Raw genomic sequence first — 27,818 nt, 5'->3', positions numbered from 1 at the left:
TTTTAAATTGGCTAAAATAAAATTTATTTTACTGTTACAATATATAATCTCTTATCAACACAACTCACAAAGTGTTTACAAAATAATATTTTCTGCTGCATTTTAAACACTACTTTTATACAAACTTTAAAGGTAAAATAGGAATTTGTAGCTAGAAATGTTTTTGTTACATTTTTAGAAGCATCACAAGAATTACTTCAAACAAGACTTTTTTTTCTTAGTGTCACCTTCACAGACAAAACTAAACGTTTATTGTAAAGACCTGAGGAAGGATTCATGAAAGCTTTCTTTAGACAAAGGATGCCAGTGAGCAAGTGTATTTGAACTAACTTAGGTGCTCTGAAATGCCTTACAAAGGAATCTCCTCCCTTTCCCTATGCTGACTGTAGGAAAGGGAGGGAATTTGGTGCTTAACAGTAGCTTTCATGAATCCCCACATTGATGACCTACTATGGAGTAAGACCATAACATACAAAGCTCTGGTCCTTAATGCTGTGCAAGAGACCTTGGAAATCTTAAACAGAATAGAATTTGAAGTATTACAGTTGTCACAAAATCTAATATTTTAGTAAGTTAAAATTGAAGTTACCTAATGTACTCCGTGAATCTGGCAGTAACAGGCAAGTATTACATTACTCAACCCGGTCTCCACTAGATGCACTAATACACATTAGAAGAGAGGAAAAAGCTACCATTTTCACTGCTGCTAAAGATATGTGTTAAAGTGAAAGGATTTATGCTCCTGCCAGTCAAGTCAGTGGACAGATTTTACATGACAGCAGAATCAGGCTGACAGTGATTATTTTACATGCAGCAAACAGGTAGAAAGAGGTGCTAGTTTTTTTTCATGCATAGTTTAACCAGCTTACAGCCAGCTCATCTCTGTTAAGACTAGAGATGCATGATCCACCATTTGGTATAAGCCAAACTACCAGCAAAAATATTTCCAGTGCAAACAAAATTGTCTTTCTTCAAGAAAAACAACTAAATTTAATGCTATTTCTCAAAAGCAATGCTTATGATGTGTCATTTTCTACCTATTTTGGTCTGCATTTGTAAAGTCCCCTTCCTCTCCCCAAATCACATCTGAAGACAGATGACCACAGTATGCTTTTTTTTTTTTTTTTAGACAAATGACTGTCTCCTCCCCAAAGCAAATTATACTGCCCACTGAAGATCATCCCTGAGAGCACTGTTCTAGCTAGACACTTAGAAAGTAAGCAATATCTCATATCTTAGAGGAGAAAAAGGCTGTTTACCCCATGAGATCTTGTGGTTTTAGAAAGTAAAAAAATGCAACTACTCTGAGCATTTAAATTCCCTGAGCTGAGTGAAATTTGAAGACAGTAATTTGTAACACAAAGCATAGCAACATCGATAGCTGTACTTAGAGATGCTGTAATTCTTTTTACAGTGGTAAAATCAGACGTTAAATTACAAGCATACAGCAGTTGGTGGTGGTTCCTTTTACTTGCTTCCTGTCACAGGCAATATGATAGCCTTCTTTGGTGAAAAACTCCAGTGAAGAAGCTTGACGACTTTGGATTCTTTTGCCTTTTGATATTCTAGCAATCTTTAAGTTACAGTTAGTGGAGATACTACCAGGCCATAGTGCAGTACAAGTAAACCATCCTAGAGAAAAGAGAAATAAACTTTATCATCATACAGTTTTCAATCATACGTTCTCGTGAGGCATTTCTGTCACTGCCTAGTATGATGATCACTGCATGGCAGAACATCAGCTTCAATCTCACTCACCATTTTAAACCATGTCCCTTCTCTATGGTGAATGCAAATTTGAAAATATTAAGGCAAATACTTACATTTCCCTCTCCTCTGTGGGGCAGAAAAAAAAAAAAGTAATCAATTCGGTACTTCTAGAAGGTGCTGCCAAAAGCTGTACTGAAAGAGCCCAGACTACTACTACACATTTATTAAGTAAAGACTACAAGCAACAAAGAAAAAAAAAAATCTATTAGTTTATTAAGTCATGTTTCTCCTCTTCCGAGACTGTTCCACACAATAAAAAAAAACTTTTCACCTGTGAAACAGGACACTTCCTGACTCATTAGTCTTTCTTATGTCATTTAATTCATGCACAGCTGGTGAAAGGTCCAGCCCTTAGTCTGCTTCCACCATTGATCCACTGGGAATCTGACTTGTTGCATTAGATCTATTTATATGGACAGGCCTTAATAAAAGTTTTCTTTTGAAGACAGAACTGCATTAATCACAACTGACATGTTACAACTTCTACCATATTTTTGCTTCTGATGTTTTTGTCTATTAGCATACAGGACCTAAGATAACATATGATCCAAAGACGTTACACAGTTCTGTGTGAGGGGGTGTAACCAGCACAAAAAAAAAATATCTTTTTAATTAAAAAGTTAATTACAAAAAAATAGTAACAAAACTGGTGCTGCTTTACAGGTTCTGTATTATAATACAGTAATAGCTGAAACTACTATATTAGTCTAAACAGTGTTTTTGGAAGACTATATATAATATTTTTAAACAATAGTTTATCTATGTAAAAATGCTTTTGACTAGTTGGTGTAGCCTCACCTGGTCATAAAAAAATATCTGAGCCATTTCACATTGGAGGAAATTTAATCTTATGAAATTGATCTCAAAAAGACTCAAGAGGACAGAATGTTTTTTTCCATGCATGCCTACGTGACATACACTTTTTCTTCCCTTAGGAATTCTTTTCAGACAGTGCCTATCAACACCTCTATATTCTGTCTGGAAGATGACCTCTTATTAGAAAAATAGCCTTGTTTTGCCTCTAGCGCCACAAAGCTCTTTCAGCAGAAAACCACCCTAATTGCTGCTGTGTACAATTGTTTCACTCTCTCTTCTACCATTAGTTTCTTTAACTTTGTCTGGCAACTAAATGGTGCCACTGGAAACAAAGCTACTGTTCTGGGGAAAAATAAAGTGGAAGCACTATTGGAGTTTTCAGATGTGACGGTGAAAGAAAACAGTTCATAATGAAGGAGAAAATTTGCTCATTTATTAAGACTTGAAACACTGTTTCCAGCTACAGATTTTGTCATTTACTTAACAGAGAAGATTAACATTCTAAGTCAGGGAAAGAGGGCACCAAAAAGGGAGCCAATTAAAAAAAAAAAAAAATTAAAAATTTAAGGTCCTAAGAATGGCCATACCAGGGCAGACCAAAGGGCTACCTAGCCTAGATAAAGATACATGAAAGGGCAAGTATGCTACCTTCCCTATATAATTTTCCAATTTCAGATGCCTTTCTCGGGAAGTTCCTGAGCCCTAAGTCAAAGTAGCTTTGTATTAGAGTCTTCTGATGACTTTTCTTCTATGAACTTGGTCTGTCGTTTTTGAATCTACAAACTTCTGGCATCCCAATCTAAGGGAAATCAAATCCAAGCGGTTTGCATAAAAAACCCTCCTATTTTATTCCTGTGTTACCAGTGCCAGCTCACCAACATTCCTTCATCTTCTCACCAACCAGAAATCCATTGCTAACTCCTAAAAGGATACAGGAGGAGGCAGAAGCTTTAACTCATTTACTCAGTGCCCAGCATAGAGTGGGATGAGTGCGTTGTAGTATGAAGACAGGATCCTGACTGTCCTCACTTCTTGTTAGGTAGAACAGGTACTATGAAGTTACTTATGAACCTCTTGGCATATATTGTGTTGTTTGTTATACCTTCACAAAGGTATACTTACTCCTTATGCCTGTTAGCTATTTCATCAGAGAAAATAAAACACAGTCAAGCTTTCTTTTTTGGAGATCTGTACTCCAAACCAGTTTTCCTCTATGGTAGAGTTTCTTAAAGGAAAGAAGTATTTACACAAGAAGAAAATGCTACAATGTAATCTTTGATGAATGAGTTTTGAAATGGTACCTTTGGCAGCAGGACATTTAAATGAATTATCTGTCTACACAGGAAATATCCCTATTAAACCAAAGGCCAAAACCACTGCAACTCCTTCTGTACTGAGAATTAACTCAGTACTGGCATTGCTTACTCTGTATTTATTCACTTTTTAAGTATTATATATTTCGATATATGTTAAGCTGCTTTCTCTAGATACTGTTCTTAAAAGGAAATCCAAGCAGAGACTGACCTCTCACTGCTTATTACAAATCTCAAATCAGGCTAACTCAGACATGCCCAAAAGAAAAGCAAAACGAAATATAATCGCTTCTACAGCAAAACTCTCCGCTGTTCTTTCCCACACATTTGTGAACCTGATCTAGAAGAAAGTGTAAAGGATCCCACCCAACTATAAACTTTAGAGTGAAACTGACAGAAATATAGCGTATACATCTTTTGACATTTTAAGAGCAGCAGCAACAAAACCTACCGCACTTTCTAACTTCAATATCCCCACAGCAAAAACACTTCTATAGCAGATGAGCACTAGAGGGTCACAGAAATTAAATTAGATCACAGCTCTTGCTGCCTAGCTCAGGAGAGACCAAAAAAATACAATGGCATTGGGTTACAAAAAGGTGAGAGTTACCAAGGGAGCTTTATCATCTACAAGACTGCTGTGTGAAGGGCCAGGGACATACAGGAAGCTACTCTTTTTAGCTTTTCCCATGTGTGGGCTCATTATACCTATCAGTGATGCAGAGCTCTGAGAAAGCCAGTTCCAGACAAGTGAAAATAACTAGCAGCTTGGATCACGTTGCATTTGTGCAGCAGAGGGGAGGAAGGCAATACAGGGAAGAAATTGCATTCCCATATAATTAACAACAAGCTTCCTTCCTTGGCTACTTGATCAATATCTTAAATATAGACAATCTCAATGCTTGGTAACAAAATTGAGTTTTTTTAAAAATTTCTGTCAGTGTCTTTGATCTCTCCTTGCAGTAAATTCCACCAGTTCTACACTGTTTTAAAAATTAAGCCAAGTTTCCTCTTTTTACATAAATACTGTGCAGCAGATTTTTAACATTTTTGCACTAAACAGAGCTAAAAACTTATTTCAGGCTAATTAGAAAGATTCAATCAACCACTCAATTTTAGAAATGCTAAAATATCCCAAGATCTACAAGATTAAACAGGATTTATTCCTGAATTTTTTTTAGCCTTCTAACAACTACTCAGAAACCAACATGTTAATTGTTTACATTCAACCACTAAAATAAGTTGCCTATTTACTCCAATTAAAACAACCCAAACAGGTTGCTATGAGGTCAGTATCAGGAACTGATCTTCCCACACTTGCTGGAAAGGCATGCAGTTATTCAGAACGGCTAAAACCCTGCTAGCTTGCTCCTATAGGAGCCTTTAACTTACTGAGGCTTTAAGGCATTGCTGCACATTGTTACTTGACAGGAAAAAAACAACCCTCCAACAACTAAAATCTTTACAGAACAACCTTGAGCATTTAAGAACCATTCAGGAGTAAAAGCTCCTAGAAATTTACAGTGATTATGGCCCAGAAAAATAAATCCCACACAACGTATAACATGCTGCATCGCATTGGAAGAAATTCTTCCAATGTAAATGCTGCCAAAGAATACATGTTAAAATTAATGGCTTTGGCAAAGAGAAACTTATCTGCATTTTTAAAATCACTTTTCTCAGCAAAAAGAATAACTGCTGACATGAATGAACTTGCAAGTGAAAAAATGGGATTCAGAAGAGCAGTTATTTTTCTCCTTTAAGAGTAATTGTCCGCATCCAAATAAAAAATTCTAATGTTTATTCCTTTCAATGACTTTGTATTGCATAAGTAGCTACTGAAGCCATTTTCTTAGCATGAAGCATCTGCAATGAATCTCAGAAATTGGTAAATGACAATGGCAATGTGTTTCAGGATCCTAGTGAGAGCTGTTAGGGGCATTACAAGCAAGTTTGGAAAGTCTGGAAGGTTATAATGGCACAGGATGCCCTTGGAGCTTAATGTAAAATCCATCAAATGTTCCTGTGTTGTTGTAGTCTCACTGGGCCAGGACAATCATGTCCCTCATTGAATTTCAGGTCTTGGTGAAAAAGAAATAACCCTTACCATTTTTAGACTTGACCTATCAACTATTAATTTATTTTCTGGATAATTATCTGAAAACATTTTCCAAGGTATTTTAATCCTAGAAATGCATCCTCTTGATTTCCGCAAAATAATATAATGTAAGACTAGCAAACATGAAAATATGTCACAATTATTTCAATATCAAAAAAGAAGCAACTGCGGTTTACTTGCAACATTCCTACTGTAACTGTTTGACATCCTAAGAGGTTTCATAACAAAATGAAGAAAAATTAAGGATGAACATGATCTTTCAAATTTCCTGGAAAAAGTCACTATGAAAGTACAAGACTTTACAAAAAGCAAAGATTCTTTCTGTTTGTTTGCCCAAGAGAGCAGGCTTGTGAGAATTCATCACTAGCATGCTGATTTTGTAATAACGAAACTTGACACATCACTGGAGAACGTATCCTGAGACAACTGTTCTCTTTGTGGAGCTGCTGACTGGTACTTAGCCACTAAACATCAATCAGGAAGACCCAATTCTGACAAGAAATGAAAGACAGTAAACTTCAACTAGGCAGACCCATTTCTGACAAGAAACGAAAACGATGCAGCTTTCCTTGAAGTGCTTCCCCAAGAGCATTTTTCATAGATGAAAAGCTTTTGTGCTAAGGTGAAGTCTAAAAGCACGTACATTTGACTACCTCTGGACTGAGAAATAAATCATCCCCCTGCTATTTACTGAAGCTTTTAGTAGAGGGCACTTCCATCACTATGTGTTGATTGCTACATTTACTTACAATGCTTCTAACGTAATGAGTTCAAGTTTGTGCCGGCTTCCTCCCACCTTCTATCCCCTGCTTCCCAAAGCGGGTTAGGTTACTGGTTGCAGGATCCCTCCTAGCTACTCAAATCAGGTACAGCTGATGCAGTGTCCAAGATACCTCAAAATCAATTTTCCACTTCTTGTCCCTGACACAGAAGACCTCTTGTAGCACGAGAGGGCTGAGGAAATTTAAATGTAAGAGATCACGCATGCATGTGCACAAACAAATCAAGAGAACTGATTTTGCTACTATTTTAGCCCCTCTGCCATCTGCTTAGATTGCTTTCAAAATAAGATATGAATCTAAATCCTATTTCTTCCCACTGTATTAGATTGAACATAACTTTTCAGACTTCCAAGTTTAGATTCATATACAGTTTACCACACATCACGATTTTACATCTATATCCTACCATGCACTGGGCAGACTATTTCATTGGTTTTGATGCACTTCTAAAATGGTGTGACCCTTCCCCTTATAAAGATGCTTGAAAAGATTCCCAAGGAAATTAAAAAAAAAAAGCTTTCTTATTTGCAGAGCCAGCAGCACTTAATACAGTAAGTTATCAGCAAGAAACAGTTGGCTATACACTCAAACTCTGACTAGGACTCGTATACTATGCATTAAGCATATTAATTGCGTTCATTACTCTGTATCTTCGGCTTGTGCTTTTATGAGCAAGTTTATTCCCCTGACACAGTCAAAAGGCTACCTTATTTGGGATGCTTCAGTGCTTTGATTTCTGGCAGAGATACAATCTCCATGGAGAAAACCAAGGAATGTTAATTGAAAGAAAGGCTAGTATAATTTATCACCGATAAGTTAGCAACTTGTTTCGGAGTTGAAAAAACAACCCCAACAACTGCACACAAAAACCTCATATCCAGAACATCAAACCATCAAGAACACTCTTAGCACATGGTATACTTCAACTCTATTTATAATATAAAAAATATTTTGCATAAGCTGGAGAGATTTTCTAAGTGACTCTTCAGACAAGTTGGTGCTACCTGATATCTTAAGAAAGAAGTCTTCTATTTTAAAATAGAAAAACAGGAACAAAGCCCCAGCTGCCACACATACCTGTACTGCACTCTCTCCTATGGCTTGACGAATTTCCCTCAGTGTCTGGTAGTGTTCTAGCAGGTGATCACCACATATTATGTCCACCTGTGAAAGAACACAAACGTGATCAAGTTCAACCTACCTTTGGACTAGCAAAACAGTACTTAAGCCCTTTACATTTGATTAGAAGAGTTCAATTCTAGCACATTAGACTTTAAAGCCATCTTTACCTTTGCTGTCCAAATGTATTTAGCATGCACAGCACAGCACTACTGCACCGCCCTAATGCCTCCCACCCCGTGGCCCTGACCTGAGGCTCACTTCTGGAACAGAGAGGACAGTTTATTGTTTCACTCCCAGTTTGGTGCATCCACTAAAAGAAAAGTAGTTTAGTAATAGCTGTGATTAATTTAATGGGAATTTAGATCATGTTTTGAAATGATCCCACAAACAACCAGAGTCATTCATCAGTTGAAAAAGAGGGCAAGTTGTTTGTGCCACTGACAGAAAACGAGCAATTGCTACTCTCATTCTTACCTTGAATAAGAAAACATGTGAACAAGTCTGCTTAATATGACTGGACGGCGTGTTTTAACAGAAAAGAACAGCTCACTGTATGCCACTGTCCGCAATTACTTCACACAGCCCTCCCTCAAAATGCAATCAATACTTCTGTGCTGCAAGTGAAGGGCATACTCAGCAATTCTAAGCAATGTCCTCTACTGCAGCTAAACTATGTCAATGATGTCTGCAATTCTGGAGGAGGCACTTTCGTTAAGTAACTGCCCACAAAAACAGTAATTTTGAGGAAAATAAAACCATAATGAGGTATTCTGAATTCCCTGCCTTGACTATTAAGAAAAATAAGCTTCTTTATAAAGTTACTATCAATTTACTGTGCATAACGTAAATCCATTCTCTAACATTCCAAATTAGAGCAGCTAACACAGCACTGTTTGTCTCTCAACTGCAGCTTGCTTACAGTTTCCTCATGAGCAATTTCTAGATATGGAAATGATAGGGCTCTCATCTGTGAATTACAATGATGAAACCTCAAAATTAAAATTAAGAGCATTGACAATGAGCTGTCCCACAGCTTTCTGCATGGAAAACATCTAAGCTCTGCCACTGCAGTAGTCAGGGAGCATACTGCAATATCATTATGTATTCTTTCATTATGTATTCTTTTACATGGCCACTTTCCACTATAGGATGAACTCTGTGCTTCAGTTATACAGTTCCCCTGAATTTATGCTCTTCTGCATGCTGACCCCCTATCTCTCTCAATCTTTGTGAAAATATTTAGGAAGATTTATGCATCATCCTGGCAAACTGTCTTGTTCTAGGAATCGGGAACACAGGGATTCTACTCCTTAGAGGTTCAAAATGGGCTAATTCACTTCACCAGTACGAGAGGGATGTAGAATACTCCATTCAAGTTATGTAAACTGCTTAGTATTACTTCTGCTTTTAGCTTCTAGGAGGACACCAGCAAGTAAAAACTAATCTCGACATAACATTAAATGTTGATTAGATACTGATCCATGTATACACATGTGTGTATATTTAACATCAACATTAGATGTATTTAACACAGAACCTGAAAGAAACATATTTCTTTTTCTTTTTGAAAGTTGGTTACAGTTATTTCTATTGTTTCCCATGCATTCTAGCCTCTACAGTTATTACTGCAGGAAGATAGATGTGTCTGCTTTGCTTTCCAGTGATACACGAGTTTAATTAATTTTTATGCCATAAGGCACTGATCACTTAATCTGGCTCCCACTGAAACATACACATTTTACACATATACATACACATTTTATATATTCTACAGAAATAGAAAAATCTAACCTATTTGGCCAATACAGAATGCAAACAAACACAGTGACAACTGCTGACAATCTTTCAAAATAGAATCAGAATACTTGTTTGAAAATATCCCACTGTTGATCCCACTACTCCAGTTTCAAATGGTAGCCATTAAAGATCCAGTGTCTTCTAATAAATTGAGAAGAGTTTTTCAAATTTACTGTGTGAGAGTGCTCTGAATACCAAATGCCTAATCTCCTCATTCCAGCACCAAGCCTGAATTTCTGGGTGCTAATTGTTATGCTAGGATTCATTCTATAAGAATAAGAGAATAAAAGGCACAATGAAGAAAATCCCAGTTCAGGGTGAAAAATCAGTTGCGAAAAGTGTCTCAGAGCAATCCTTGTGCCATACAGGAATTAATATATTCCATTACAAAAGAGGCACCCGCAACAGAAGTGCTATGAATTTACTACAATTTCAACTGACTGGTAAAATTGAAGCCAACTAGTACTGACAGCTAGTGAGACAGCAGTAAATATAGTTCGACCTTTCGCTGAAAGGAAACATGAAGGTGTAGCTGCTGAATACTCAGTCACTTCTGTTAAAATTCTTATTAAAATAAAACAGCTTTTCCATTATGCCATTTAGTTTCTTCAGGTGGCAGGTTTGCTATTAGAGCTATTTGTCTAAAAGCCATGATAACAGGCAATTACAAATTAATACTCACCAAGTAATACAGAGATAAAAATGGAAAACTTTCATGTAAGGGACATCCCATGTAAGATTCCTCCCAAGGGGGAATCTGGCCCAGAAAGCGGCAGACCTCAATCAATAGTTCCTCTGCCAACCCACACTATCCAGGGAAGGACCAGGAAAACACAAAGTTTTAGGGATTGATATAAGTATTTGGACTAGTTATTCAAAAAGATGGCAAAGCTTTCCATCTCCTCTATTTGCTATTTACTTTTCAAAGGTACCAGATATTTCTATTCCGGGGTCTGAGACTGGCACAAAGAAACCGCACCAACAACTACAACGCATGAGCACAGACTTTCTTCCAATCTTTCCCCAGGCAGCAGTTTACACACGTACTTTCAGGAATGCATATGTGATTATGGAACATTTCTGTTCCCTAAGCTACATTAATGCATTCAGACCAGCCAAGTCACAAGTCTTTCAGCAGTCTCTCTCTTGTCCTTACAGAATGAATGGCAAGAAGGGATAATGTTGCTGCAGGATGACCTCAAAGGAAATAACACTTTAAAGAAAACTTCTGATTCGCCCCCCACTCTTCAGCAGAACACAAACTATACTGACGTCCATCAGATGTTGAAGCCAAATACCTAATGGATTCCAAACACCATAGCCTGTATTTAGCTCAAATTAAATGTTAACTACTTAGCTATTACTAGCAATTCCAGTTGCTCAAAAATTATTTTCACAAAACCCCACAACAAATTCCAGCAAGAATATTTAGGAGAGACCTTGTAATTAGAAATATATATAAAAACATACAGAAAATGAATCATTGTCCAAAGCATAGAGATCAAAACAAAGCACCAGAAAGAATAAACTACAGCCTGTCAGCTGAAGTGGTAGATAAGAATAAATGAAGCCTTAACCTTTCATACAAGCTATGAAATTTGAATTATAATCCTTTTGCAAACACAAATACAGTAGTCTGAAAATAATTTGGGGCCTGAGACTTAGAAAAAAAAGGCAGTGGCTTCAAACTTGCTTTTTAGACTTTTATATATACTCTCACATGAGTCAGATGGCTTATTTCACATTTTCATTTATCTGCACAAGTGGGTTGGATTGAGGTTAATGAAGAAGGACACATATTAGCTAATATTCTACAGGAACAAATTAAGTCAAAGAGGTCCAAGTACAGTCAGTAGTTCAGAAGAATGGGTAACATACTTTCTATCACTTGGTCACTGAATCAGCTGTAACAGGGAAGAAGTAAAACATTCTCCAATAATTTTGCAGATTGTCAAACTAAGCTAATACTCAGTAGGAACTCCTTGCATTCACAAAATAACCACACCAAGTGTCCTTACTAGAAATTTCAACAATGAAACCAAGAATGCAATTGATATCCTGAGGCTAGAAAGGAGGAAAGACTCTGTGCCCTCCTTACAATCAAATCCTTCAAATCTTTTCAAGTCCCAGGTAAGGCAAAATTAAACACTGTGGCAGTAAGGTTTCTGTAGATAAGTGTGGGGAAAAAAATACTGCAAATGCAGTACATTTTAGCTCAATAGTGCCTGAAATGTGCATTTCTGAAGAAGTTTCCTAGCTTCCCAAGGGAATCTAGTTCTTGGACTCTAGTCTCAAGTTAAATGCACCAAACTCACGACATTATATAAAAAAAATGATTAACTAAAAAGGTAATGAAGAACTGGAGAGAGTTAGAAATCAAGACTAAACAAGTAAAATTAAAAATAAAAGCTTGTTGTCCTAAGTTAGTATCTATTTCTTCTTTAACATACTTTGGGAAAGCCTACAGAAAATGATGAAACACTGCAGTCCTCTACTCTTCAAATTTCCACAGCAAACTTTTGAAAAAGCAGACAAGCACCCTCTATGTTTATAATTGGTTGCATATATGGTTTACAATTTATTTCCCTAAATTCTTCTGCCTGTGCTCATTTATATTCAGGCTCTCCTTAATTTAATTTTATGGTTTCTGTTTTATTAGCCATCCAGGGAATTTGGAGTAAGACATGATTCATTAGGCTTATTAATCTTCAATGACGTATCTGACATTTCTTTTTCTTTCTGCATGTTTACCAACAAACCATCAGCTTCAGTTCTGCATACTACAATGGGAAGGTGACAGCCCAGTACATACACTGCTTTAACCTTAAGTCCCCATATGACAAAGAAGTTACCAATCGGGATAGGAAAAATACTTCCTGCTTCATTTCCCTAATTCCCTTGTCTTTTAAAAATAAGCCTGAATATCTTCAAGAAATCAGTCATGATTTGTGACACAAAAATCAACTGCAGGTTTCCAAAGACCAAAAAAATACTCACTGAATAAAATGGAAGCCTATCAGTTAAGGGGGGGGGGGGGGGGGGAACAAAGCAGCCAAAGGATCTGACTGTGGAAGAAAGCAGATTTAATATTACCTCCACACAGGGCTTGCACAGAAGAGACCAAGAGATTAGAACTAGCCAATGATTGTGCCTTACTCCAGAATGGCACACTGGATACTAGCAGTGATAAAATGGCCTGGGTCAGCATCAAGCAACATCTTGAGAAAGGAAATCTATGAAAACATCAGCTTTTGAGTCACAGTAACATTTACCCACTAACAGTGGATCATATCCTGTCCAGGAAGTCCAAGCGAAAAGTAACCAGTGGGGGAAAAATTCTCAAGTTATTTCTATTAGATGATCGCAAGATTGCAAAATCTGAAAGACATCCAACACACAGGCCTAGCTCGATTTTGAAAGATGGGCAACTGCAGTTTCCGTTACAGATGTTCAGTGTTCCTGAGAATTGAGATTCTGATATACTACTTAAGAAAACCCAAACAAACAAAATAATTAATTCCCCTCAAATCAACAACTCAATTAATGCAAGAAGTTTCTCTAGCATCATCTTAATTGTTTAGAATATCAAATTACCACCACCTGAAAGCTACAAAGACTCTCACTGAGAGGAAAACAGCAAATGAAAATACATTACTTCCTCAGAATGATTAATAATTTATATCTGATTTGCTTTGTGACCACTGAAAAGGTAAGCAGTGCAAATAGATACTCGTTACTGAGGCACACAGTCATGCTGTATTGTCTCAGACAGTTACTGCTGTATGAAAACACAAACTTAACTCCAAAGGCAGCACTTAACTTCCATCATTTGCCTATTCACATCAGTATTGGCTTGATTTACCAATAATTGACAGCTTTAAGAATTGGTTACACATGACAGAACTCCTGCACCTTCTCACAGAATCACGGAATTTTCAGAGTTGGAAGGGACCCCTAGAGATCATCTAGTCCAACTCCCCTGCCAAAGCAGGATTGCCCAGAGCACATTACTCAGGACTGCATCCAGGCGGGTCTTGAAAATCTCCAGAGAAGGGGACTCCACAACCTCCCTGGGCAGCCTGTGCCAGTGCTCTGTCACCCTCACCGTAAGGAAGTTTTTCCGTGTATTTGAACGGAACTTCCTGTGTTCTAACTTGTGCCCATTACCCCTCATCCTGTCACTGGGAACCATTGAAAAGAGCCTGGCTCCATCCTCCTGCAACCCACCTTTGAGATACTTGTACGCCATAATAAGGTCTCCCCTCAGCCTTCTCTTCTCCAGGCTAAAGAGTCCCAGCTCTCTCAGCCTTTCCTCATAAGGGAGATGCTCCAAGCCCTTAATCATCTTAGTTGCTCTTCGCTGGACTCGCTCCAGCAGTTCCCTGTCCCTCTTGAACTGGGGAGCCCAAAACTGGACACAGTATTCCAGTTGTGGCCTCACCAGTGCAGAGTAGAGGGGGAGAATGACCTCCCTCGACCTACTGGCCACACTCTTCCCTATGCACCCCAGGATTCCATTGGCCTTTTTGGCAACAAGGGCACATTGCTGGGCCATGGATAATTTACTGTCTACCACCACCCCAGATCCTTCTCCTCCGAGCTACTTCCCAGCAGGTCCGCCCCTAACCTATACTGGTGCTTAGCATTCTTCTTCTCAACTGAATGGCTGCTGAAATATACTGAAGAATTGAAAACCAGTTTTGACATGCAATTCCTATCAAAATGGTTATGATATACAAAGTTAAATTCTTTTGTATCATACTCTGCTCCTTTGAATTCTTATTTGGAGGCACATGTCTACACTTGCATTCATACCTTTCATTTCAATACATTCATCCACAGTATCACCGTTTTTAGCCCTTGTTTGTTTCTTCAACATTCAGTTAAATTTTACTGATACTCAGCTCCTACATGTCTCTGCTTTCATATCCTCCCAAACTCACATGCTTTCCTGTCTACATATTCAGTTTTATCCTTGAAACAGCACTATCTTTTGGCTTTGAAATTGAATCTGCTGAAATCTTACGTAGAACTTTAGAAACTCTCTGCAAATAATAAAGTATTACAATGAAAATTTAAACACGTTGCAAATGAGCTGAGAGGTTTTCCTTGCAGATCACAACATTTCAAATGTTTCATTTTTTAATCCTTACTGCATTAAAAAACCCTAATATTACTTCTAGACTCTAACGAACAATGTTCTGTCTGAAGCACAGGCATTACATTTATCACAGTGAACTTGTAAGTGCCACTACAAGTGGCATACCTGACAACTAGGATCCAGATCCATTTTTCTTCTGAGGAATTTCTCCACATGTCCAATTGTTGCCTCCCCTGAAACACGCACAAACTTCTTTTCCAAAGGCTGCAAAGAATAAATGTGAGATTTTAAGACAATGTACATTTTCAGTCACCATCCCTCATAAACCCCAAACCTAAGTGGAAGCCCAATAACAGAGGGAGACAGCTTAGATTTTTGGACTCTTTTCTGATCTACTTCCAGATTACCTCATAGATAAAGGACTAAATATGTATTAAGACTCCAGGTTCAAGCTTCGTGCTGTTCAAAACAACATTTAAAAATAACTAACTACTGAATTCAGTCCTCTTTCACTATTGAAGTACTGGACAATGATATTTGCTATTAATTCTGCATAGAAATTAGTATTACACAGCATTTTAAGAACTCTTTCCCCCACAAGCATTTACTCATCAGAAGCACATGAACTATTTCCTAAAGTTTCCTTATTTTCCCCAAATCAGGCTTGTGTACCAAACACGATTCAGATAATTAAACCATGCTGCATTTTATAATGCAAGGAGCTTAAGTCCTTTAGCATTCTGAAATATTTCTATATTATGGCTTAGGCTGGAATCAACTTAATAGTCCATGAAATTCCAGAATCAATTAAAGTATACTATTATGCAGAACACAAGGGGAAGACTGGTCTGAAGTCTTTTTGTATAATTTCTAAATACTTTTACAGCAAGGACTGCAATGACAAGACATTTGTTATGCCAGCTTCAAAAATTTAATAGGTTTCTCTTCTACGGATAAAATTTTAAACAGCTGACTGGTGATACGGGCAGCTAAGCGAAGAGGCACAAAGGCAGAGCAGATGACTGCATTCAGTGTGATAAATGGATTACCTTTTGTGTCAATTAATTGGATTTTTATGTTGACTTCTGAACAGCTGTGATTTACTATCCAGGTTCATCATATTCTTTCGATTTGAAAGAAGGGTCAGAGGGTCAGGGACTACCCTTGAATTTAACTACGTATCCATGATAACTGCGGTTTTGGAACAATAGTTTGATTTATTCATGTGCAAGAGCCAGAAATGCCAGTCAGACCTGATCTAAGGAACCATGCTCCTGCAAGCTTGATGATGCTGAATTTGCGTGCTGCATGTATGAATCACAGTTTATGGCCACAGACCTTGTAACCTGTTCTCTCCTCCCCCCATCCCCACTTGAAAAAAAAAAAGTTGAAAACACTTTATATATGAAGTTCAACATCTATTTCAGAACAATAAGACAGATAAACAATTGAGAACAGAGCAACACTAAAAATGGATCAGGGTAAGTTTTGTGAGAAGTGGATATTTAAAGAGGATTTGGAAGGTTGATGAGTAAACCTCTTGGTCATGAAGTGGAATAAAAAAGCATGAAGATATGAAGTGTAGTGAAGAAAATAAGGCTAGAAAGAAAGAAGAGAGTGAAACGGGGGGTTAACACACAGCAAGGAATTTGAAAATGCCGTAGAAAAATACCAGTTAAAAGATGTGGTATTTCTTGAAACTCACATAGATGACACAGAAGTCTAAATACGCATGTAAGCTGAGTGGCACTTCAGTTTATAGACAGTAGGATTATTTGCAGCATAGAACTATTTATTACAAGTACTGGCGGGCAGCCTTTCATCTTCAACATCCTCAGAACACCACAGTTAAAGTGAGCAGGAATATTTATGGCTTAAAAGGGGAAAAAAAACCCAAACCACTTACACACAAAAAAACCCCTTTCCTGAAAAGCTGGGTAGTTCTGAGGGCATAACGGATGAAGAAAACTGACTGTAGACATTTTCAGGACATCGTTCCCCTGCTACAGATTAATTTTGTTTGAGGAAACTTACATTTCAACTCTTTATGAATCTGTATTTGAAAGTTTGAAATTGCCTCCTAAGCTCTGCCATAACAAACATAATTACTATTAAAAACAGTGTGAATAACTGCAATCAAATAAAATGGTTCAGATTTGTGCCTGAAAATATATTGATTAGAAATCAACTCAGCTGAAAACATGAAGGAAACTTAGTAAAATCGCACAATCGGGCCAATTCATATTTAAGTTGCTAACATGGTATTTTTCTGAAATTCTTCAACAGTAAAATTTTCCTGCCAACTGTATCAGTTAGGTGTCTCTTACATTCTGTTATTCTGTGCCATTCCATCTTTTGAGTGTACAATTCCAATACAATGAAAGATTAAATGCAACACATACTGAGTAATTTTAAATTACATCTCCCTCTTGCCTTCAGAGAGTCTTATTTTCTAAACGTTTAGCTGAAATAGTAGAATGACACACTCTGAGCATCTCTAACTATGGCACATGAAACCATGAAGGAAGTAAACAATGTGTAGTTCCTCTATGAATTTGTACCAAAGTAGCTGAGTAAGAAGAGGAGCCATATTCTTTAGCAAGGATTGGGAATGCTATTTCTTGTTTAGCAGAACAGTCACTGTTCAGACAACAGATGTTGATAGTGAAGAGATGGAGAAAAGAATAAGCTTTCTGCTGGCTAAGGAAGTCTATTGTGCCATCCAGACAATTTGTATTTTTTTTTTGTTTTGTTTAAGCACATAGCAATTTATTATATTAGTGTTATACCTCAGGCTACGCTTCCTCTGAATAACCTATGCAAGCTTTCCACTACAATTAGATAATCTTCTTCAAAACCCAGTATTTTAGACAGTGTCTACACCTCTGTTCAGGATTCCAATAAAAGCCACAGTAGTGCACCTTTTGGAGACAGATGCAAGAATAACAAATTAGAACCACCCAGGTGAAATTTCATCAGTATCATTCCCATTCTCCCACCAAAACTTTGTGCCGCCTCAGAAGCATTCTTTTCCTATTCTGTGATGCCATGAAATAATAGGTTTGAAAGTACATTGAAATCCAAGGTTGGTTATTACTATGCAGATGAAAGTTCAGGCTGTACTCAGTGTAAGAAAAACAAACTAAATTAAATACATTCGGGTTATACATATTTCTGAAGAATATCATATGAGAAAAATTCAAGTCACATCTGCACCTTAAAATTCCCTGTGCCTTCGTTAGCTCTGAAAAACAAGAGAAGAGTAAAACCAGTCAATATTGCTATGGTTAACAGTTATTAACACCCTTTATTATAACAACAACTTAATGATTTAGTAGTCTGGCATATCAAGCTTATTTTTCTAACCAGGCTGTTCCTTTCATTGAACTCCAATACACGAAATAATATCAGACTGAACTATCTTATCCTCTCCTTTATTTCGTACTCCATTTTCTTGTGAATTCAGCTATTTAAGATTTGTCTACATTAAATAGAAAAACCAAGAGCCAATTTTATACACAACATAATATTAACTTTCATAGGAATGGCTTGTAACATTAACGCTGCTTAAACATCCATAATTCATCATCCTTGATATTTGGAACTTTAACAGATAGTACCTAAGAAGTTGCTGACAGAATATGCCCAACCACCAAAGAGGTTTTCTGGGCCAGTTGTTGGCCTTCCAGACTATTTATAACACAAGATTAATGCTAATGCTATCTAGGAACTAAGGAAAGCAGCAGGTGTTTCTCTGGAAGGTGAAATACACACAAAGGTGGCAAATGACCAACCTCCCAGCTGCCAGCTGAAACTCTCAAGAGAGTTTCATTAATTGCCCAATCTGAGCAAGTGATCCACTATCAATCATCTATACTCCACTCCTCCATCCTGTAGTGCAATATATAAATTTTTTCAAAGCCCAATTAATCACATTTTACTGTTCTTCCATTGCATTAGCAAGTGTGTATGTACAACAGGAAAAAGAAAAAAGAAAAAAGCAGTACTTCATGGCACTGGAGAGGGCAAAAATCAAACGTGACCACAAATTGACTACAATTCTACCCATCATTTGATATAGCAAACAAATTTATTTGTAATGCTTGTGCATACCACACATTAGCATGGTACTTCAAGTTACTGTAACTGAGTACCTCCACCTCTAAGTATTTACCAGTTATCAGAGTTAAGTAAAACTATCATAAAATTGTGCCTGAAAAATGAAATGAAAATTAAATAAAAATTAAATGAAATTTAAAGCTACTAACAAGCAAACATAGAAAAGCTTTTCCAGTACATTTGTCATTTTATTTGATACAGTTCCGCAGCCACAGGTTATTAGACAGTACACTCTAAAAGACACAATAGACAGTCAAACTTTCAAAGTAACAATTTCTGCTGGCTAGTACAATTTATTCCAAGCTTTCTTTATTCAAAGAGCTTTCTTAACCACTCATCACCAAGACAGGCTCTTTGATTTTGCCCTTTGAAGAGGAAAATATATTAACCCTAAAACATATAAAGTATAAAAGATGATCAAAGGTTAAAAAAGTCACTAAAATACATTGCAAAGTAGATGCCATTAAGGCATCATCCTTTGTTAGAAACGTTCTGTGCTTCCCTCCATATACATAACAAAAACAGTGCACAATTTCACGTAGTAAAGATGTTATTTGCACAATACTACCTGTTTTGCTGCCAACACTGGAATGGAAGCTTGAAATATAACTACCAGAAAAACAAGTAACATAGATTCAAAAATCACCTTGTTTCACAGACAGGCAGATACATAGTTACTAGTTTTGAGGTCTAAGTTGCCTAACATCTTCCTTTTGCTCTGAAAAAAGAAAAATGTAGTTGCTGAGAATCACAGGAGGGGGAGGCAAAAGTAACCAGGGGACTTTCACAGTGGAGATCTAAACCAAAGTACTTTCACTACAGTGAGTTCAAACTGTATCTAATCCTGCAGCCAAGAAAATCTAAGGATGCTTTCCTATAAAGTCACCAAGTGTTCCAACCTGAAAGGGATATCCTTGGAACTAAAACCTCATTCCTGTTTTTAAAGTCATTCTAGAGAGAAATTATCATTGAGGAAGATGCAGGGCTGTTGGTACAAAAGCATGCTCCTTTAATTCCATATGCTCCCTCTGCCACCTGCAGGGCCAGCACAGCAGTGGCCAGTACCCATCACAGGTCCCAGAACGGGCATCCCTCAAACTCGTATCTAGATGTTAACTTATTGAGATATAGTCACAACCAAGGCAATAAAATAACAACTTACACATTCCTAATCCGACATAAACGTAGATTGAACAGCATTACATTTACTCTTTTCTACCCAGATTTTAGTCAAAGCATTTTACCTTATGGCTGTATTTATCCATTTAATCACATTTTACTCAAGGGGCTAAAAAGCATGCCTGAGCACCAGGTTACTGGGACCCATTATGTGTTTTATACCACATTCATTAAAGGGAAAAAAGCCTTTGTAAGTACAATTAAAAACTATATTTAAATTAATTTTTTAGTGTACAATACACAGTGGTCAAAGGCTGAACAGCTATATCATGTCTTTGCTTTCCTCTCCTGTTCTACGCATGGCTCTTGCTTTACTTATAGCAAATCTGCTCTTAATGCAAAGCATTAATTTCCTCGGTCTCATTTCTTCAACACTTCAATGTATTTCCATACCATCCTACTCAGCAGAATAGCAGTGTAATACCTTGTTTAAAAAGAGGAACATAAGACAGACTGTGTTGAAAGGTAAGGAAGAACTGCAAGTACCCAATTTGGGACATCCAAGATTGGATTTGCCTGCAGAATATTTGATACTACAGTTTTAGTGATGACTCCCACAGCTGTGCTTGTGAGCATTCAGCACTTCTGCAAGTCAGGCATACAGAAAATGAACACTGAAATTAAGTCAGGTATGTGGATTAGCAAGGACATTCTACAGAACGGTCAGGGATTGTTCCATAAAGATTTAGCTCAAAGAGCTTGTCTTTCTTCCTGCAATCCCACTTCTCATCCATTTAAAGAAAGAAAGAAGCCATGTGATGGGCAACGCTTAAAAAAAAAAAAGCCAACAAACAAAAAAAAAAACACACAACACCACCTACCTGACCAAATTTTACCCATGGAGGAAATATGTTCTGTATTCTGAATAAAGTAAGACACAGTGAAAACGCTGGACATAACATACAAAAAGACTAGGACATGATGTCTACAGAGAGTGAGGCTGAATCAAGATGGTATGCTTTGCTGCTGGAATTTCCCAGTTTCTGATGGCCTGACTTTACATCATTTGTGTAAATTTGCTGTGGTTATGTATTGGAGTTCTCTGAACACTGTGTTCAGGCAAAGTCAGGCCAAAAGCAGGCGCAGTCTGGGTAGAGGAGTAAGAGTTGCAAAAGCCAAGCTGCTTCCCCCTCCCTCAACTGAGGTTCTGCAATGTGTGGTGCTATTAGAGTAGTTACAGCTTTCAATCCTCTCTCAATTACCCCCTCTCAAACACGAACATATAAATCTGCATACGGCCAAAACAATACTACTTCTCCTTCCTATATTCCTGAAAACAACTCAAGTGTTTAGGCTGTATTCCCCCCTCACAATCCTTGCTATAAAGCAACTCCTGATACAAAAGCTTCAGCATAATTCATTAGAGTCTGGGAAACTGTCAGGTAAACTTAATAGTAGATCACATTATTACCCCCACCTATAACATTTACAGGAACACTGCTCTTGCTGCACAGGTTGTGGTTGCAGTCCCCAAGCTACGTGAGGAAATCCTAACATAGTCAGCATTAATGGTACTGCCACCTACAGGGATTAAGGAAGTGTAAGAGACAGGTATTTTATCATTCAGTTTACTGAGGCTACACTACTTTGTTAAAAATGAAATAAAACCATCTAAGTTTTAAAATTACACTTTTTAGGAAGCTATCTTACACAATTATATGCATCATCTAGCTATGCATAGTTGGCTGACGCTATTGCACTGTAAGTTAAAACCAGTACCCCATCTGCTATTCAACATGGAGAAAATGCACATTTGATGACAACTAAGAGCCAGTAACGGTCCAACACACACGAGCAGCACCCTCATGTCAGCCACTTGCTCTTACATTTGCCCACAACTCACCCAATGAACTCCAGAAGTATGGAGATGTCAAGTTCTGGTGGGATCCGGAACACAGAGCCCAGAACTTTTCGAGGTCTTCCTCTGCTCACTGGAACTGGCTGTGGGACAGCTGAAGCATTCAAATAGTCAAAATGCAAACACAACTTGAAATAAAAGCAGCCCAAGACGCTAACATGCACCAAGCAAAACAGATGAACTCATAAGGAAGAAGACCCCATGCAATTCATCCTATTTTTTATGACTAAATCAGCTCTTTATACATTTCATGCTGTGTATCTGAACCAGCACGTTATTAGCTTTCAGTATGGCACTTCTCCAAAGAGCTGTTTATTTGATAGTAAGACAAAAAATAATTAGAATAACCCCTCATCTGTCAATAGATTTTGAGGTTATGTTTAGTCCTTTGGAACATCTATTACTTATTATACACCACAAAATAAAATTAACACATTTTATACATATTTCCTTGTTGTAGGCAAAATATAATTTGTTTAAAAAAATCCAACCGTGATTTGGGTTTTAGCACTGCCAGTTCCATCTACTTTTGTATTCTGAAAACTGTGACAAGTTACAGTAATCAGACAACCAAGAATCCCACATTTCCAATACTACACATCATATTCAGTTGTGAGCTAATATTTCAAGGAAAGCCCTTAAGAATAAATGGTATAGTAAATATTTCCTTAATAGTGAAGTGATTACCGCTCACCTGGTTTGGGCACTTCTAATCCTCTTTCTTTATAGAAGTCATGCATTTGTTTTTTCTCTCCTGAAAAAAAAACACACCACCACCACAATACAGAACAAATTGGAATGCTATTTCAGATACTGAGAATATTCATATAGTTCCCAATGGTCAGAGCAGTAAAAACTTTGCAAGTTCCTACAGACCTTCCCCATCACTAATATTCCATATCAGGCTGGGACATTTAAGATACCCAGACTAAGTGTTTGTTAGTAAAAATTGGGAAGCAATCAGAGAAACTGGCCACAAATAATACTGCAATAGCTGGAAAAACTAGTATCCTTCTGGCTGTCATCACTATTTCTATACAATCTATAGGCTGTCATGACTATCTCTATACCACCTACAGTCCACATATATATATACATCCACTAGATATGTATATTTCATTCTACCCAGGTGGACTTTGAACTTCGTAAGCCAATGAATCTGCAATGTAAATGACATGAGACAGTGGACACATCTAAAATCAGAAAAATAAATGTGGCAGTGAAGAAAAAAAGCATTTGAGAGAATCAGTCTTAGCAACTTTTTTTTTTTTTTTTTCAACTGAGCAAGGTGAACTTATTAGATGGAATGATATTTTCCGTACTTACACAAAAATACGAGGCATGACTACGAAGTATTATCTGGATGTTTATGTGGATACAGTGACACCTGTGTTTCACGAGATAGGGTACACACTGCTATTCATAATAGTATTTAGCAGCCAGAAAGATGCCAGTTGTCACAGCTAATTCATTAAGATTTATAACCAAATGCTACAAAACTATTTTAATAGTCCAGGGAGAAGTGGGGATTTGAATTACTGTTTTCTGTTCAGTCTTTTCAGTCTCTAGATAGTAATAAAATAAAGAAAGGTACTTACTTTCCTCCAAATTGACAACTAATTTATAGACTATGTCTTGCAGTTGCCGGTCCAGTCTATTAAAAAGAAAAAAAAAAAAAAAAAGAAAGCATCTTTGGTGCAATACAGAATGGTTTTCATTAAACTGTAACAGACATGCCAAATATATTGTGGAAATATGACGTACATAAAGATCGACAGAGCAACTCCGTATCTGTCAAAATTCATATCCTGACAGCAGAGCTCCAACAGAAGAAGGCATGTAAATCTAAAAGCACCACCCTTCAAGAATTCATGAACAGTTCAAGAAACTAAACCTCAAGTTTTCAGAGTTAATAAATATACCATGCCAACAAAGCTTTGTCTAAAAGGAAATCAAAGCAAACAGGAACTCATATCACCTCTAACACTGAGCAAATGCATAAAAGTACCCGGGGGGGGTGGTGGTGGTGGTGGTGTAACAAACCCTAGAAAGGGATACAAACTAGATAAAATTATGCAATTTCTTGTTTTATTTTCATTATTGAGATGAGACTTATATAAACAAAGAACACAATGCATTCCTGTAACTGTTCCTTCATTTGAAATAAGAAAGCCCTGTGAGTCTGTAAAATAAAACATTGAAAAGCAAGCAGCAAAACTTGAAAAAAAAAATCTATTCTATAAAAATGGCATGAACTTATTACCTGATATTATAAAGGGGCTGTGTCTGATGTACAACGATATTGCATTTTGGACATCTGTTGCTATAGTAGAAGTGTCTCACTATGCAGCTTTTACAAACTGTAAAGAAAAGAAGCCCCATAAAAGTCACATGTCTATTATACAATACCACCTGTTTAAGCAAGAGGCACAATTACACCCAGACTTCTCAGGTAACATTTGTCAGAAATAAAATGAAGCAAGTCTTTCAACTCTCAAACTCAAGTAAACAGCAGCTCTCTGCCTGTACAGGATACAAGACTCCTGAATATTCAACTAATAATTGATTGATTAATAAATTAATAATAAATAATAATTAATAACCCAACTGATGCAACAGTAGGTGTTCAATATTGTAACTGTGTTACCCAGAACAAAAGTAGAGCTAAGGCAACAGAATAGTGACTGCTGCAGACAGAAAATATGCTAAAAAGTTCCGTACAAACAGTTTCAGTAGAAGAATCAAGGTAAGAAATTATAATTCTCCCATTTTCATTGTATTTTACAAGAGAGGAGAAGAGAGAGGGGGTGGAAAAAGGGGAGAGGGGAAAAAGGAGAAAAAAAAAGAGGGGGGAAAAAAAAGCATTTTCCCTTTATGCATTGTTAGTGGCTGGAAGGACTAGGAAGCCAAGATTCTTGGATTCAGGTGGGAACACAGGTGTGGCTGGAAGTCAGCTTCACAGAAAGCTTTGAGACAAAATAGTTCCATTAGCAATGGAAAAGCTGTTAACACAACACAAGGACTGAAGGGAAAAATAAAAAGACAAGAACATCGAAATCAGTTTTTTATTACCCATCTAATTCTATTCATCAGGTTATAAACTAACTGTTCCATGGGTGCCTATACCTGTTTCTGTATCTGAACTGGTATTTCCACACAGCCACTTACTGAGTTTTGTGAATTTACATGCTCTTATCAGCAACAGTTTATGAAACTCTCTAGTCCATTACAAGTAGGGCCACCCAACTTTCTTTTCTCAGTTACATACTTAAATTCCTAGAGCCCACATAAAAAACCCAACAACAATAATAAGAAGTATGTAGTAGCTCTGGTTTTGTTTTACTTGGGCTTTATCTGGGATACTAAGCTGCCTTAACAACCAATTTCATGATTCTCTGATGCTTAAAATATCCACAAATATATTTTCCTTAAAGAACAGAATAAACGCAACACACATTCATGTCAAACAGAGAATTATCTTTGTGAAGCCAGAACATCTCAACAGCTGTTTTTTGTTTGAATTTGCAACCAAACTCTTAGAATTACACTACTGATACTTACAGGTATGCAGACATTCTGTGATTGTTGTAGCATCAATAAAGTAACCTTTGCAGATGGAACATAGGATGTAAGGGGTCAACTCTGCGAGGTTTATCATACGCTACAAACAAAGACATTTTGTAAGAGTTTGAATACACAGGCTAAGCTGTGAAATTTCCTGATTGCAGCTTCCAAAATATCACAGCCTTAAACCAAGAAAAAAATCTGGATCAATGTGCTGCAGAAATAGGTTTTCCTAAGAGGTCAATCATTCCTCATATACAGCTCTTTTTCTAAAGACTTTCATCTAGTATTCTAATTTGACTTTTTTGTGAATGGAAATCCAATTAGTTTCATGAATTTTGTATCTGAAAAGCAAACGAAAAACAACCCTTTTGGGAAAAGTTCTTTTGGATAAACTCGTTAACAGAATATAACATAATTGGCAAGCCTGAAGTGGATACTGGTAGCAAATAAAATCATTGTTTGAAAAATACTCAGTAAGAGTGTTGGGGCCCCCAGTCAAGCGGACCTGATTAATAACTAGTGCTGTCTCTTGTTTCTACACACAATTAGGGATTATACAAATACATATGGAAGCAAAGACTGAAATTTTACTGCTCTGAATTCTGGTTCATCAGGAACGCATAAAAGCTCTTTTATAACTGCTTTCCAGTCAGAATTCTATTTCAAAAAAGAAGAAATTTCTTCTATAGCAATGATCTGAGATCTGTCTGAAAGAGGTAATACATTAGATTTTTACGTTTCGTTTCTTCTAGTCTCAAAGCCAGACTAAGGGGCTTTCTTTCCCTCAATGACAACATTCATTTCGCCCACGTGGCACCGTTTAACCACCCTCTCAGCTATGCCAAGAGTTTGTAAAGGCTTCATTTAAACGAGACAGATAAAGTGAACTGGGGTAACGCTAAAAAGCCTATCACCATGAAGCTTACGTCGCCTAAGCAGGGGTCCAGATTTGCCCCTGGAATTTTTCATAAGTCCCCTAAAGCATGTAAGTTCAAGTCCACCGCTTACAGGACCTGCCTGAAAACCGCGGGCTTCTGCAGCCGCCAGGCCTCGCACGCAGACGTTGCGTTTCGCACGCGGCAGCCTCCCCGCAGCAGAGCAGCCCGCCCGCCCGCTCACACCCCCGCCCTCTCCTCACAGCCGCCCCCGCGGGTGCCCTGCTCCGGTCGGGGCCGCTCGCGCCAACCCGGCCCCTCCACAGGCCCCCGCCATGGCGGCGGCAGGGAGCGCGCCCCCTCCCCCCCCCCTCGAGCCGCACGCGCCCCCCCAGCAACCCGGCGGCGCAGGGCACGCCGGGAGCGGGGCCTGGGGCGCGACGGAGCCGTTCCGCGGACGGTACGTACCCTCACCACAGAGGGCGTCCCCCGCGCTCCCCCCCCCCCCGCCCGTACCTCCCGGTCATCGTCCGAGTCGAGCTCCCCCTCGTCCGTCCCGAACCGAGCCCCGGGGTCTCCCTCGAGCTCCTCTTCCTCCAGCTCCTCTTCCTCGTCGTCTTCGTCGTCGTCCTCATCGCCGCTGGACTCTGAGCGGCTCCGCTCGAACTCGAAGGGGAGGGAGCGTGACCCCGAACAGCTGGGAGCCCCCTCCATCTCCTGCTCCTCATCGGCCAGGCCCGCGCCTGCTCCATCCCCGCTCGACAGCCCCGAGACCACAGAGCCAACGTCCACCTCCCTGTCCATGACTCGGGGCGGGGATCGGGGCAGACGCGGGACCGGCTGCTGGCCGCCCGCGGGGGACGGCGGGAGCGGTAGTCCGCCCATGGGCGCCCGCGGAGCGCATGCGCGGCAGTGCCGCAGGGGATGCTGGGAACTGTAGTGTTAGCGGGCGCTGGGCCCGCACCCCCAGCCACCGATTTTGATAGCCTGCAGCTTGTTTTTCTTGCGGTCTTCTTACACCCCAGCTAAGAATTAAGTGACTTGTTAACGAAGCGCTGCTAAACGTTTAATTTATCGCAAAAGTGCGTCACTCACATATACGTTTCAATAAAAAAAAAAAAACGGTATTAGCTCTGTGGTATCGACGAATCTGTATTTACCAAACGCGAATAAAAAAAGCAATATTAGAAATGTCTGGAAAACCAAGTGACCCACCCGTAATTAAATTAACTCGGAGCAAGGCCCGTAAGGGCAGAGTCCCGCGGCCGTCCTCGGTCTACTCCACGGAGGACACTCGTAGTGGCTTATTAACACCAATCAATTTCTGGACGAGGTTTCACGCGCGCTACTGAGCTCCGCGGCTCACAGCCGCTACCCCAAATTACGCTTATTTGGCGCCA

At 38.4% G+C, this 27,818-nt stretch overlaps 1 protein-coding gene across 2 annotated transcripts; it reads right to left on the bottom strand.

The window, feature by feature from the left end:
- Positions 1-27,257, bottom strand: PCGF6 (polycomb group ring finger 6). 2 transcript variants are annotated; one of them, XM_082486610.1, is made up of 10 exons: positions 26,935-27,257; positions 25,538-25,637; positions 24,240-24,336; positions 23,575-23,630; positions 22,671-22,730; positions 21,962-22,070; positions 18,037-18,064; positions 14,986-15,084; positions 7,878-7,964; positions 1-1,632 (listed from the first exon to the last, which is right to left on the bottom strand). In XM_082486610.1, exons 1-10 carry the CDS (start codon positions 27,220-27,222, stop codon positions 1,576-1,578), a joined length of 981 nt encoding a protein of 326 aa, XP_082342736.1. In that variant the 5' UTR covers positions 27,223-27,257; the 3' UTR covers positions 1-1,575. The 2 variants fall into 2 exon arrangements, 1 of the variants encoding a protein (XP_082342736.1); XR_014269404.1 differs by lacking the exon at positions 18,037-18,064 and having other exon boundaries at positions 1,616-1,632.
- Between the last annotated feature and the right edge of the window lie 561 nt (positions 27,258-27,818).

Source organism: Vanellus vanellus (assembly GCF_965231255.1).
Source record: "Vanellus vanellus genome assembly, chromosome: 7".
NCBI classification, from domain to species: Eukaryota; Metazoa; Chordata; class Aves; order Charadriiformes; family Charadriidae; genus Vanellus; species Vanellus vanellus.
Note: the sequence above shows the minus strand (reverse complement) of the source record. Positions and strands in the feature narration are given on the sequence as shown.